The sequence below is a fragment of the Aspergillus homomorphus genome (genome assembly GCF_003184865.1).
Source record: "Aspergillus homomorphus CBS 101889 unplaced genomic scaffold BO97scaffold_38, whole genome shotgun sequence".
NCBI lineage: Eukaryota > Fungi > Ascomycota > Eurotiomycetes > Eurotiales > Aspergillaceae > Aspergillus > Aspergillus homomorphus.
In genome coordinates this window covers 278,673-292,711 of record NW_020291924.1, presented here as the reverse complement: position 1 = coordinate 292,711, position 14,039 = coordinate 278,673, and the positions used below count along the sequence as shown (strand labels likewise).

Here is a 14,039-nt window from a genome sequence, read left to right as displayed (position 1 = left end):
AACCCTAATGTAAACCCTAATGTAAACCCTAATAAATATCTAAATTTCATTAGTGTGTATACCGGATTTAGTTACGGTAATTCGGCTTCAATGAAAAGCCTAGAGTATTCTTACGCCCCTCGGCAGCTTGAAAGCTAGGTATAAGCGGCTGGCTCGGATGAGTCCAAAAATAATACAACCAGTGTGATTATTGCCAAGTGAGGTTGATCAAGTCTGTGCCAAGCTGCTATTGGACCAGCCATTTACTAGGTCACGCACGGATGCACCACCCTGTATTATGATTAGACATAAAAGTGAAGACAGCTGCACTTGAAGATATACCAAAAGATAACAAATATCAAAACTTGCCTACTTTTTTGAAATAAAGGAATGAAGTCTGATGCAGTGAAAAATAGTAATTATAAAAGAGTTGACTGTTATAGTGGTTGAAGAAAATCTAAGCTCTTTTCTAAATAATTATTAAAATATATTAAATATATAATATCTTATAGATAATCTTCAATCAAATATATATATAATTAAGACCTTGTTTAATAATAAATAAGAAACTAATAAATTTTCTAAATCTATTTAAAGTAGAGTAGCTAACAGCTAGATTAGGTTAAGTTAATCAAAATTTTTATACCTGACTACAGGTTAATAATTAGATATAAGAAATATTTATTTTTATTTAGATTAATTAATAATTTATCTATAAATTAGATTTCTTTATAACTAAATTTATTTAAAAAAATAATATAAAATAATCAAATATTTTTATCTAATCTTTATTTAATTGTATTTAATTTTTATTTAATTTAATCTAGTTTTTGTCTAATTTTACCTAATTTAAATATAATAATTAATTATTATATTAATTATTAATTTTATTTTTATATTTTGATCTAATTAATAGATTAAAGTTAGATTAAGATTAAGATATTGTCACAGGCCAGTGCCTGCTATTAGTTACATAAACCACATAACCTTAGTCTACTAATATAGAAATATATCTATAAAGAACTCTCTCTTTCTAAGCTTTTTATAAATAGTTTTATAATCTAGTTAGATTAAATTTAAGTCTTATTTTATTTCTTTATATATAAAAAATTTCTGATTCTTTTAAATTATAAAATTAAGATTACTAGATAAATATTAGAAAAAATAAATACTAGATAAAAAAAAATTAAACTATTATTAGTATTATCTCTAATCTCTTATAAAATATAAAGCTAGGAATTAATAAATCTTTTAGTATAAATATAAATACTATTATAATAGATAATATAAACTTAAATAATATAAAATAAAAAGAAAAAATAATATAAATAGTAAAAAGTTATATAAAAGAAATAAATCTATTATCTTAAGATAATATTAAAATATATAAAATTTTTCTACTATTAATTACTATAATAAATAAAAAATAAGTAATACTAATCTAGTTAATAATTAAATTAATACTAGAATATCTAAGAATAAAAGTAATCTATTAATTAAAAATATATTTATTAGATTTTATATTATTTAATAATAGCTCTAATAACTAGCTAATATAATATATTATAATAAAAAATAAATTAAGTATAAATAAGCAAGTTATTAGTTTATCCCAAAATTAATTTATATATATATTCTTTAAATTAGAAAAACTAGTATAGAAGAATACCAGAATTTTTATAAAACTATATTAAAATATTAGTAAACTATAGACTTTACTTAATTATCTTAAAAATATTTATAAATATCTAAATATTAAGATATATATAATAAGACAGTTATATTAAATATATTAATCAGACAATATAATTTTTTTAAAGTTTTTTTTATAATTAGAAAAGAAGTTTATAGATATTAGTATTCTTTAGTAATATAATAAAATTAAAAAAATAGATTTTTTTAGATATACTTAATAAAATTATATTTAAAGCCCTGATAAATTATAATATTCTAATTATCTTTTTAAATTTAATCTTTTAACTTTATAAGATTAATACTAATATAAATATTCTTAATATTAATAAAATTAAATAAATATATTACCTATATTCTCTGAGATTTAATAATAAAATAAACTAGTTATCTACTACTATAATAAATTATATTAAATTATATATAGGATCCTGTTAACTCTATATAAAACTATTATAATAAATATAATAAATAACTTAGAAAAAATTTAGTAAATAATATACTAAAGAAAAGTATTTAAAATATAGAAAATAAGAATATTAAATTATAGGTTATATTCTTTTACTAGTTTAATTATTAAATTTTATATAAGTTATAATAAAATTAAGTAGAAAAAAGAATAAATATATTACTAATATTAAAAAAATAAGGGTTTTAAATAATAATAATTTAGTAATAGAATCCTCTACTAAAAAAATATAATTATAAAAAATAATTTAGAAAAAAAATAGCTTCTATTCTAAGCTGTAAATAGAAATAAGAAGAAATTAAAAAATTATTAAAAAATAAAATATTACTATTTCTAGTTAATACTAGAATAAATAGAATCTAGTTTATGTAAACTTTAATTAATAATAGTTATTACTATTATATAATAGTAAATAAATTATTAGTTTAAGTATTTAATTTTTTATATATTAAAATATCTTTATAAATCCTTAATAGAGTAGTAGTAAATCAGGATTAAATTATTAAAATTATATATTTTAATTTTAGGATATATAACTACTAATAAAACTGTATATTTATATATATTATTAAATCTTAAGAAAATAATATAATTCTCAGAGATCTATAACTATATAAAGTAAATAAATAATATTTTATTTAAAAAAGATATTTAAATATCTTTATAAAGATAAGAGAATAAATAAAATATTAAAATTATATAGATTAATTAATTAAATGTAAAAGATTTAAAGTATTATATATTAAATAAATTATAAAACTAGTTATTTATTATCTTTTAAATAATAAATTAATATTAAATTAACTACAGATTAGAAAGATTATATTAGATAATATTAAAAAAATACTGTAAATAAAAAAATACTGTAATTGAAAAAATATATTAATTTAAAAAATAAGCTACTAAAGCACTACTAGAAATAACTAGATATTTTTAATTAATAATTAACTAAAAAGTAAAACTGCGATTTGCTGGAGCGCGGCCGTTTTCGGCGCCCGCTTCTCTAGGTTTAGCGCCTGCGTTGCCCGCGCTTGTTACGGCATCGCGCCGGCTGTTCGCGGTTTAGCCTGTCCGTAACAGGCTTAGCACTATCCGCTAGTCCTGATCAGGAACTGCCTTCTTCTACCGCCCACCGCACAACGTCTGCCATGTATATAAAGCGGGGGTGCGTCGCTCGACGGAAACCCTCATCTTGCAACATCATCTCCCTTCCTAATCTCACTTCTCAGGTCTTACTCGGATCGGCTGACGTGGCCTCTTGCTTCGCCCCCTGCTAGTCGCAGAAGTTTCTACGCTACGGCTTTAGCACAGCCCGCTTTCTCCAAGCACTTGACCAGAACGACCAGGACAAGCCCAAAATTAATGGCGAATAGCACGCAATGTCCTTGGCTTCTGTGCTACATTTTCGCTCGGCTATCCAGTTTCACCCGCACTGGATATGTGAAAGTGCTGTGGTCAGATGTTTATCAGTTCATCCCTTGGTGGTTTTGTCATTGTTGATTATACGATAGAACACCGGCAGTTCTGATCACATTGGGATGCGATATGTTCCCCATTCCCTCGAGTCTACTTTCTCGGCCATTCCTGATGAGAAGAAATTGACATGCTGTTTGAAATTAAGACAAGTGCTGTCGTTGTGGGACTCAGTACTTTAGCTCTGCCTTTTGTCTAATCGCCAGGGCAACGCAGTGCTCCTGATCTCGTATCGTTCCGCAAACCTAGCTCGAGTTCTACCGGACATATCCGTCAAGCAGCGCAGTCAATCGCTCAGTAGCTCAGCTTCTGACTTACTGACCAACCGCAAAAATGCCTCAAACCGCCCTGGGGCTGAACGGGAGAATTTGAACTAGGCATGCCCGAGTGACCTGCGTGGCCTGCAAACAACAGGCCAAACCTGTCGTATGACTTGCTGTCTCGGAGGATGCGCCCTTCCTTAATTTTCCCAAAAGAAAAAAAAAAGGATTTTTCCAATCTGGGTAGTAAAAGTCTGAAGCCTTCCTATAGGCGTTCAAATTACTATCGGACCCATTCCCGCTTCTGCGCCTGACACAAGCGGAGCCGATTCGATAAGGCGCAGACAACGCATGCCTCCGGTAGTACGAAGCCTACCAGAAGCTGCGCGGCCGAGTATCATACTATCGTACTCACATGTCATCTCAGTCTTATAAAGGTATGGTAGACCTCTTATTTTATGTCTCTTCCATCTTCTGGATCCCAAGTTACGACTGGGTAGCGTTTCAATCAATTCTCTACTGTTTGACTCCAACCTACCGCGCTCTAAACTACTATGATTTATCCTTCCCGTGTCTTGTCTGTATATTGTACAAAATGAGAGTGAATCTTGACCAGATCGAGTTCTACAATGGTCCAAGCCAGCCGCCCTGCAACAATCGGAGGAAGTCACCCCCAACACACATTCCACAGACCTTCCAGCATTTTTCTTCCACTGAGATAGTCCCAGGACCGCCCCAGGCGAATTCAAGAAAGGACCGGCCATCTAGCGGGACCGCTTATCTATGGAATACATTTGACTTTGAGATTGATAGGCTCTATGGCGTTACTGAGCATCGAACGACGAAAGATACCGAATCCTCTATCGCACCAATCATCCCAGCCACTCTTGATATTCAGTCGGATAATAGAGGCTCTTGCCTAGCTTCATCCGAGCCAGTGCTATTCGAAGATACCTCGGCGACACCAATACCCTGCCGCCCAGACCAATTGGATCATGTTTCTCTCGATTTACAGGAGAATGGCTTGCCAAGTAAGTTGGTATAATACTCGATAGTATCATGAATAACCCCTCTTTTTTCTGACATGCTCCAGATTTCGTGTCTTATAGCAAAGGTGCGGAAATAGCTGAATATCTACGCGCTCCCTGTGTCACCGCGCCTGCATCCAGACAAGCGGGCAATGCCACTAGCAGCCTATCCACAACTTATGATTGCCATCGAGAATCCGTGCAGGAAAGCTCGTCGATCACACGGGCTCTTTCAGAGTACAGCGGCCCCATAAATGGTGGAATGATCACGAACCAGTCCCAGTCACCCGAACTAAGTGATGTTTTATGCACCAGTGCAATAGATGCTTCGGGGCGGGCTGTTAGTTCCAGTAGGGCTGAAGCCAAGTCAGATACATCTGGCCTCTCTTCTCGCTCGAATTGCTCCAACCAGTGCCCTAGTCCGGAAAATTCTGGTGCTAGAACAACCCGAGTGTACAACGGCCCGTTACGCTATCCGTCAGTAGCTGTGGTTGTACCCGCGCCTTCATGGAAGCAGCGAAGAGCCACCAGGGCAAGCACAAGGGCCGCTGCGGCAGCATGCAACAAGCGACTTCGCTCAGGCCAAGCCTCCATCAATCGCAATAGTCCAGATGCATTTTCCCGTCGCACTGAAGGCTCGATTTCGAAGATGAAGAAGACCCGGACGCCTGCTCTTAGGCGTGTCTCTCGCCCTTCGGAAGGTTCAATTCCCGCTTCGTGCCATTGTACCCGTGATATCCACGGGATTCGCGGAAACGCCCTGCTCACAGTTGTATCAGATTCTGGCGTGAAACCTGCGTATTATTTCACCTTTGTGCCTGACACGAGTTCGGCGTCGCACCAGGCGCATCCGGGGGGAGTTTCTGGAAAACAAAGGCCATACACATCCGATGAGAATGCGCTGTTGGTTCGGCTGAAAGAAAGAGAAGCAATGTCATGGGTTGAGATTGCGGACTATTTTCCTGACCGAACTGTCTCATCCCTGCAAGTCCACTATTCGACTAAGTTACGGCATAAGGCAAGAGATTGATCTTGAAGAGGGCGGAGACCTTGATAAGAGAGGGTCTGGATTCGTGAATGGCTCTTAGTGTATGCAAGAGAGAATACTACGAATATTATTTGGAATCGTCTAATGCTGCTGGGAGTCTTTCTTTCAATCATTATGGAGCTGTTAAAGGCAAGGAGACATCATTCAAGACATAGTCGGCCATTCCAGCCACAAATAGAGGTAGGGTCTTTTGGTCTCTGGATCCTTTTGTTGTTTTGTTGTCTTAACCTTTGACGACGCACCTCCTATCTCGATAACTAGAGTGTTATGCAGGCAAACGATTTCAGCGCCGGATGCCCGGCGCCTAGGTTTATACGTCAAGCGTAAGTGCCTCATAATACAACCCTCTCTTCTTTGCGACAAGACCCCCCATTCTAATCTCGATTTCGAGGTCTTTCTCAGGTTGGCTGACGTGGCCCCTTCCTCCACCCCTGCTAATTGGAATTGCGGCCGTAGCACAGCCCGCTTTTCCAAACACTTGACCAGGACAAGCGCAAGTATGGCAAATGGCTTGCATTATTCCTGGCTTTCTGCGCTACAATTTTCGCTCGGTGATTCAGTTTCACTTGTATCGATTGCGTGAAAGTGCTGCAAGTTGATGTACATCATTTTATTCCTTGATAATTGTGCCGCTATTCACCATGTAGGTAACTCCGGCAGTTCTGAATACCTTGGGATGCAATATGTTCTCAATCTCCTCGGATCTATTTTCTCGGTCTTCCTCATCAGATGAGAATCGAAGCTGGATTTCATTAGGGCTAGTGACTGCCGTGAAGAGACTATGAAGGTATGGAAATGGTAGGATTAATTGTCTTTCAAGGAGACGTAGGAGGCAATCAAAGACTATAGCATAACAATACTGGCATTATACTGCTGTGAAAGTGGTGATTCTACACTGCTCCGAATGATAAAAAATATGGCAAGTTGAGCGTGCTAATGCCGTCGCGAACAGAAGTATTGTCGTCAAAATGACATGAACACCTAAAGAATCCTTTCAATGCCTCAAGCCACTTCATCGAAGTCATCAAACGGAAAATGATCTCGAACACCGATAACATCTTCAGGAGTCTCAGCCGCTTCAAGCATTCTGGTCTTCATATCATGAGCCATTCCTTTAACAGCATCATAATCATCATTTGGAACCCAACCTAGAACATCAACCTCTAAGATATTCCTCATTTCTTGGATCGCAATATCAGCTTCTTTTTGGCGAGCATCTAAGTTCAGTGTTTCCTGGATAGTCTCCTCTGAATAACCCACCGGAGCAACCGAGCAAGCACTCTGAATTTGCTCTGCACCGGTAGTCTGCGCAATTATCGACCAATTCTGTATAGAGCGAATGAGTTCTGCTCGCAGCGATATTGAGTCTCCCTCCCAGGGTGTACCAGCGTACTTGAATAGCCGTTGACGAAGAATGACAGACTGGTCGAAGATGGCGTCATAATGATCCTTATTTAGCCTTTTGGTAAACGCGGCATAAAGAAAATGTACCAGCCTTTTCCGTCGGATCTCTAATAAAGATGCTTGCTCGGGTGAAGGTAAAGAGTCATAATTTGGTGGGAGTGTAAGCTCGGGCTGTTTCAGCATCTCCGACTCGGGATCGCCATAATTCTGGAAATGAGTTGGTATGCCCGCAACGATACCTAGAGGAAAAATAGAACAATGCTGCCAATCTATAAGTCCGATAATATCATTTGTCTCAGACACAAGAATATTGTTTGGTTGAAAATCAGGGTGGCGCATAACAGGTCGATTCATAGTTGAGTTGTCTGCATACCCTAAGCAGCGTGCCATTTGAAGATAGTTGGTAAGGTCGGTGATATGGCTATCAGGTGATACGTGCTTGAAATGATAGATCTCTCTATAGAGCCGGTCATAGGGCAAGCGAGGTTTTGCATAGGCTTTGGTCCAAGCTAATTCACGTTCGCCAGCTGCTCGGAAAATGTCAATTGATGACAACCCTTTCGTAGTCAGTATTGTCAACAGTACAGTTCTTGAAGACTATTCACTCACAAGGTCCTCTATCGATATTCAGTAAGTCCCTTTTGTCATGCCACCAGCTATAATGAGCTGTCGGTCCTATGCAGAATGCTCTGTCATTGGGATCCGCGAGTTGTATCCTGCTCTCCGATGAAAGGTCTCTGGTATAATAAAGACTTCCAGACGCAGGAAACTGCAGTGACATCAATTGCTTTTCCCATTCGATTATCTGCTTCATGACCTTATGTTGTTCCTTTGGTGTCATTAAGAACCATTTGTCGCCGAGTGGGGTACCCTCCAGCTTTTCCATAATGATATATTCTGTTCCAACGGGATTCGCCTTTGTCGAACACCACCCATAAACCACTGGTGTGCGAATACCATGTAGGCGAAGATAGTCTAACGTTGCCGCTTCGCTCGCTACAGTATAGTGTTCTGGTACTGTGCTTGGATATGGAAGTCGCGCAATAACACACTTTCCATCGCTGAAAGTGGCCTCGAACACGCGGTTGAATCCGCCTTCTGACAGCTTAACAAAGGTTTTCAGATCGGATTTCAAACGGCCGGATGCAGCAGAAATGACATCCTGAAGTGCAGAAACGTCAAACTCAAGGAATCGTTCTGATAGACGAAGATGTTCATTGAATCTTTAGAACGTCAGTTTTTTGCAAGAAGCCTAGTATCTCAGCACTTACATCCATCTCCCTGAAGTGTACCGGAAGAATTCATCATGGAGTGTGACACTTGATTTTCGCCCACATCTCGTCGAGGCGTTCGCATGCTGTTGGTTCCCAAGCTTGTGAAAGCGAAAAGTTTGAGGCCGTAAAGAGCCCAGAAATTTTCGCGTGTTGACAGAACATTTCTTCATATTGGAGCTTTTAGCTGTCAGATGAGAAAGCGACATGAAAAAGGAGCATCGAGGGATATGATCCGCTTGATGAATAGACTTGGTTTGGGGGTCCGTTGCACAGGGCCAATTTAAGGGAAATTATTCCGTGTCGGAAAAACATGTTTCCGCATGTCGTCTGTCTGATGGCTGATTGATGTGGGCCGGCCGACATTGGCAATCTAGTCCCTTGCCTGTTTTGACCCGTTTGTCTCCATATTTTACATATGTTGTTTGGCTACATCGGGAAGAAAACCCATACAATCTCAAAATAGTTATAAGGCTAGGCCAAAGAGTGGATACATTCAAATGCCCATCATACCAACCCCGCTCAGATACTCGAATCTCCTTATCAATCGTAAACCCACAATTCTAGCTTTCGACAATCGCCGAGAACAATGACTGCCATTTTGTATCAGTGCCAGACTTCAAAGACCATAATTAATTTCAGTCAGTTAGACTTGAGGAACTGATGACTCACAGTGCCTTCAAAGCTGTTCCTCAAGTGACTTGAGTGCCTCATCAACGTCGTCTTTTGTCGCATCTTGCTTGACTTTAACGGTTCCGATGACGGCATGAGTCCCCCCATTCTTATCTCTCCAGTCTTTCCATGAACTGGGAATCTTTCCAGCATTCGGCTGGACCTGGTATTTGTGGTACACATGGCCGTTCTCTTCAATAGTGCCATCATAATCGAAGCGGACACCGTGATTTTCCAAATCACTTGCTGATTTCGGCCATTGAGTTTTGGCCTCTCCCGACTGTCGGTTTAGCAAGTTTCTCCCAGACTTTGGAACCCCGGCCTGTGATCGCTTCCATCACACTGTTCCATGCTCGGCGTGACATTGTCGAATGGTAGAACTGGAAAGATGAAAGTAAATATTGAGTCTGGTTCTGTGTTGCGGAAGGAAATTGGCATGGGAAAAGACACGATTGGAGTGTACATAGAAAATAATGAGGACAAATGAAAACTCTTATATAGCTGATACGTCGAGGCATTTCCCCCTACAAGGACATTGCAATGTAAGTATCTATTGAATGACGAGTGGGAAGCAGAGGGTGCACTTGCTGTGATATCACCTGCAGCTCGCAGCACTTAGCGGTATTTTAGCAGATACAAGTGCTCCTTTGCGCAGGATGTAAGATGTCCAGTATCATGAACAAAGTCGAAGCTTTCGCTGATGTTACGCTTGCACCCTAGGATAAACGCAGAAGCGCGCCAAGCTTAGATATGATTAGTTCTCCAAGACCTCACAGCACCGGTCACACATCCCCAAATAAGATGTATTCATAGTAAGTCAGTGCTAAGACGCTATCCTTGCTAAAAACCGGTGCTGTGTGACCGTCAAACCAGTCTGGAGATTAACCAAAATCACGTGCAGTACTGCCGCGGAACCCCGCACCAACACCGTTTTGACATCCTTACAGTCACTATTTCCACCTGCGACTGTATCCCATTGATCCAGTACGCTATCTGAATATCTTTCAGAGACTTCCTCCAGGGTCATGAGTGCTGAGAGTATACCTTTGGAATGCCCAGTATCGTGCTGCCAACGACGATACTATGGTGCACGATCGAAAGATTGTCTCCGTGAACACTTATGGGAATTCAGTAGCCGCTGTAAGCGGCATTCAGAGAGCTACACACGCCTATTTCCAGCTGCACGAAAAGATGCCAATGTAAGATATATCTGCGATATCTGCTCTCGCCGATTTGCCAGATCATTTGCGCACAAAAGACATGTGCAAACGCGTGCGTGCCCCTTTATCCGTATTCATCAAAACGACTGACAAAGACTTTCATCCAGACGATCTGAAAAGGTACCCTTGCCCACAGTGTCATAAAAAATTCCGGCAGCAACGCAATGTGGCTGAGCATTTATCAAAAAATCGATGTCGAGCGCGGGGACTGGAATGCATTGAAGATGGGATACTATGTGAGCAAACTTCATCTAAGCAATTCAGGCCACAGACCTGACGGAGTTAGCATCTTACTCTTTCAAAATAACCCAACCCATTCAAGAAATCCAACGGGCCACTGCGACCGGAGGTCTTGAAGATGGATATTCCAGTTAGTGAGCCCAATGGTGGTGCCGCTGAAGTATCTCACCATATATGCAGACGAGAACATGGAGGACGTCACGCATTCGTCGAAGACATCCAACTCCTCAACAATTCCGGAAAATGGATTCCTTGAACCAAGCGCTACACTGGAAAGGATTGACTCTGTTGAAAGGTTCGACCTTTCAACACTCGTGGAGGCACATGAAAAAAATACGACATCGGAGCCTGTGCCAAGTTTTGATTTATCAAGCCTTGTTCAAAGGCAAGTGTACGATCCCATTATAGCTTCAAGTGTTGAGCTTGCAGTTATGGATGACAACAGCTTCTTTGCGACTCCGGCTCAACCCTTCGATATTTCAAACTTGGACCCTGCTCATAGCGATATGCCGACATCGATCGCCTTTGACTTAGCAACCTTAGTATACCCTTCTAGTGAACCTTTCCCGGCAGCTCAACCGCCTGCGAAGCAATTTCCTTGCGACAACCCATTTTTCGCGGGTACATGTGATGAACATATGGTCAATCGAACGTGTGCAGATCTCGGAAGTTCCTAAGTGTTGGTATCGCAGTGCATTGGGTTGGTCATAATTCGGCGATGAAAAGCCCATCCAGCCCAGGTCCAACTTCAATTTCGTGTGTTATATAAAGTATCCAACCCGGTTGTAATTGCAGCCCTGACACGGTGGGAGAACCCGTTATTATGCGAATGGGAAGAAGGTACGCTGGGCCGGCTGTGTTGTGAAACCGAGCTGGACCAGGTCCGGTTCGTAGTACTGTATAGCCCCAGCGACGATTTTTTATCTTGCTAAGTCAGATTTGTTTAATATAATGTAAGAAATTTCATACCTTTTCTTCAAGGTCCAGCGTATCGAGTAGCTGCCGACAAACGCTCGCAAGTTTCCCATCAACACATTTTTCCAAGTTTTCTCCTTCTTGAGCAAAATTGGCAGTCTCACACCATGAAGCCAGCTTGGCCAGTAAGTTTTCGGTTAGAGGATCGCTGATTTTTTCTAGGTTAAGATGGGACTTGCTAGGTACGCTCGCTGCCATTTTCCGTCTTGATTGTTGATGTTCGTAGATAAGACCTTCCAAGTATTGCTGCGATTATCGATAGTCCCTTACACGCTTGGAGTATTGTAAAGTGCCTCTGGATTAACGCTTGTTGTCGACTACTCTGTGGTTGGTACGTGGCCGTTTGATGCGCGATTGACATCCTGCCCCGCTGGAGGGGCAAGAGAGGTGAATGAGTCATGTGATTATCTACTCTCTAGGGAGACCTTGGGCATAAGTGAAGCGGGGCAGTTATGTCTGATTAAATCCTAACCCAACTTTTACTAACAAGTGAGAATCCAACACAAGACACCTGCCAGTGTACAATAAACTTGTGCAATGTACGACACTAATTCTTGGTAATAGAGATTGAAAAAGAAAATTGTCATCGTAGTCTTTTCAACTGTTCTTAAGCCAGAAAGGACAGATTAGCAGCAGCACCGGTTTACGCACAGCACCGGTTTACACCACAGCACCGGTTTACGCACAGCACCGGCTTACACCACAGCACCGGTTTATGCACAGCACCGGTTTATGCACAGCACCGGTTTACGCACAGCACCGGTTTATGCACAGCACCGGTTTACGCACAGCACCAATTCACGCACAGCACCGGTTCTTGGCATTTTAAACAAGTTCATCTCGTACCCAAATTTCTAGGACCTAAACAGAAACTACGCTTCTGGGGGTTTTTATGTATTGGTGCGTTCTTAACCAAAACCGTCCTAATGTCCAGCGAACTAGTAGGCAATGCATGATTCCCCCCCCCTCCTCCTCCTCCTCCTCCTCCTCATCATCGTCAATCATCTTTCCTACGTCTTCTGATTGGCAACTGCAGCTCTGAGTTCTACCGAGTCAAAACCTAGTACTAAAACATAAGCCATCTATATGCATGCTTCCTGGAACTACGGTGCCGCGTCCAGCCTTCGCACTTTAGCATAACGGCTGTATTGACTTTTCGGGTTATTCCTCAATAGTATCTCCAAAACATCAAATTGAAGAATAATTTACTCCTGTACAGGGCCGCATAGTGTAACGCTCTCATCACCATTGCCGAAAGCCGCGATAAAGAAGCCCACATGAAGGAAATACCAGTCAGTTCTTAAAGCCGGGATTCTCCATGCTCACCGCAACTCCTAGAAAGTTGAATCGCGCATGCAGTTTTCAGATGTGATCTTACAGTCTTTGTCGACCGTCCAATATGTTCTGCTTAAGCTTTTTTGCAATCTTGAAACCCTGCCTCGCTCGACCAACCACTAAAACCACGTCAAGGAGAATTGAACCTACAATCACAACTGCATCTGGGTATGCAAATATCGATCCAATGATTCAGACATCCTTACAAGATGGAAGAAAACTCCTTAACGTTGTCAAAGCCGAAACCGAATTCGGTATATCCTTTTTTGAAGCCTATCGCGGACTTGTCATAAACGAGTATGGGCCATACTTGCTATTTTCAGCTCGCCTTCGAAAAAGCCCTGGGAAGAGTCATATTATTTCCTGTCCTCTCAACGTTCAAGCCGGAAATCTCGAACCACTCGATCAATCTATACTGCAGCTTAATCTTGATAACGCCCGGTCTATGGTACCAGAGTCAGCCTGGAGGATCCTCAGGGTGAAACCAAGTGATGGGCTCTTGATTTGTCAGTCTGAGCAAGGATCAAACTCAGATTGCATATGTAGATGCCATGTACCTAGTCGCTGATAGTCTTCACCCCTTTTTTTTTGAAAAGTATAATGGTGCTTGCTTTTGTCGGGAATTATACAGTGTCTTGCATGATCTATAAAGAGTCAAGCTATCGGGTTCATTCATTCGCAATCAATAATATTCTTAGCAAAAGTTCTGTTCGAGTATGTTGCTTGCCCTAGCTATATTGTGCTGTTGGTTTATCTTCCTTGTTGTGTCTCTTCTCTCCTACCTATGTCGAGGTGAAGCTGCTGAAGCCCGGTACTCGCTTCCATATTTCTAGTAAGCTCTTCATCAATAGCACAAACAGATTCTTGAAGTGAATCTTCACATTGATAAGAGAAAGCCCCAGGGAATAAACAGGAAGAGAAACGATGCCTCCAAGTCAAATCTTGTTAAATGAACAGGTAAGACAGAACAGCC

General features: G+C 40.0%; 5 protein-coding genes across 5 annotated transcripts; 3 read left to right on the top strand and 2 right to left on the bottom strand.

The window, feature by feature from the left end:
* Positions 1-4,468: 4,468 nt before the first annotated feature.
* BO97DRAFT_416938 (uncharacterized protein) lies at positions 4,469-5,931 on the top strand (the record flags this gene model as incomplete). Its single annotated transcript, XM_025696449.1, has 2 exons — positions 4,469-4,904; positions 4,967-5,931. The coding sequence occupies 2 exons, from the start codon at positions 4,469-4,471 to the stop codon at positions 5,929-5,931; spliced, it is 1,401 nt and encodes a 466-aa protein (XP_025548614.1).
* Positions 5,932-6,810: 879 nt separating this feature from the next.
* Positions 6,811-8,857, bottom strand: BO97DRAFT_374919 (aminoglycoside phosphotransferase family protein). The gene is made up of 3 exons (XM_025692962.1): positions 8,625-8,857; positions 7,963-8,576; positions 6,811-7,910 (listed from the first exon to the last, which is right to left on the bottom strand). The coding sequence occupies exons 1-3, from the start codon at positions 8,831-8,833 to the stop codon at positions 6,952-6,954; spliced, it is 1,782 nt and encodes a 593-aa protein (XP_025548613.1). The 5' UTR covers positions 8,834-8,857; the 3' UTR covers positions 6,811-6,951.
* A 384-nt stretch (positions 8,858-9,241) lies between these two features.
* On the bottom strand, positions 9,242-9,661 carry BO97DRAFT_472480 (uncharacterized protein; the record flags this gene model as incomplete). The annotated part of the gene is made up of 2 exons (XM_025700141.1): positions 9,242-9,569; positions 9,613-9,661. The coding sequence occupies 2 exons, from the start codon at positions 9,659-9,661 to the stop codon at positions 9,304-9,306; spliced, it is 315 nt and encodes a 104-aa protein (XP_025548612.1). The 3' UTR covers positions 9,242-9,303.
* Positions 9,662-10,262: 601 nt separating this feature from the next.
* Positions 10,263-11,629, top strand: BO97DRAFT_407772 (uncharacterized protein). The gene is made up of 4 exons (XM_025695704.1): positions 10,263-10,568; positions 10,624-10,752; positions 10,803-10,886; positions 10,937-11,629. The coding sequence occupies exons 1-4, from the start codon at positions 10,322-10,324 to the stop codon at positions 11,431-11,433; spliced, it is 957 nt and encodes a 318-aa protein (XP_025548611.1). The 5' UTR covers positions 10,263-10,321; the 3' UTR covers positions 11,434-11,629.
* A 1,107-nt stretch (positions 11,630-12,736) lies between these two features.
* Positions 12,737-13,700, top strand: BO97DRAFT_169739 (uncharacterized protein). Its single transcript, XM_025690294.1, has one exon. The coding sequence runs from the start codon at positions 13,131-13,133 to the stop codon at positions 13,632-13,634; it is 504 nt and encodes a 167-aa protein (XP_025548610.1). The 5' UTR covers positions 12,737-13,130; the 3' UTR covers positions 13,635-13,700.
* Positions 13,701-14,039: the final 339 nt, after the last annotated feature.

Coding starts and splice junctions, on each gene's coding strand:
- BO97DRAFT_374919 (XM_025692962.1), bottom strand. CDS start 8,833: ATGTCGCTTTCTCATCTGACAGCTAAAAGCTCCAATATGAAGAAATGT. Junction 8,577..8,624: donor TACACTTCAGGGAGATGGAT/GTAAGTGCTGAG, acceptor GACGTTCTAAAG/ATTCAATGAACATCTTCGTC. Junction 7,911..7,962: donor GAATATCGATAGAGGACCTT/GTGAGTGAATAG, acceptor TGACTACGAAAG/GGTTGTCATCAATTGACATT.
- BO97DRAFT_407772 (XM_025695704.1), top strand. CDS start 10,322: ATGAGTGCTGAGAGTATACCTTTGGAATGCCCAGTATCGTGCTGCCAA. Junction 10,569..10,623: donor CAAAAGACATGTGCAAACGC/GTGCGTGCCCCT, acceptor ACTTTCATCCAG/ACGATCTGAAAAGGTACCCT. Junction 10,753..10,802: donor CATTGAAGATGGGATACTAT/GTGAGCAAACTT, acceptor TGACGGAGTTAG/CATCTTACTCTTTCAAAATA.
- BO97DRAFT_169739 (XM_025690294.1), top strand. CDS start 13,131: ATGTTCTGCTTAAGCTTTTTTGCAATCTTGAAACCCTGCCTCGCTCGA.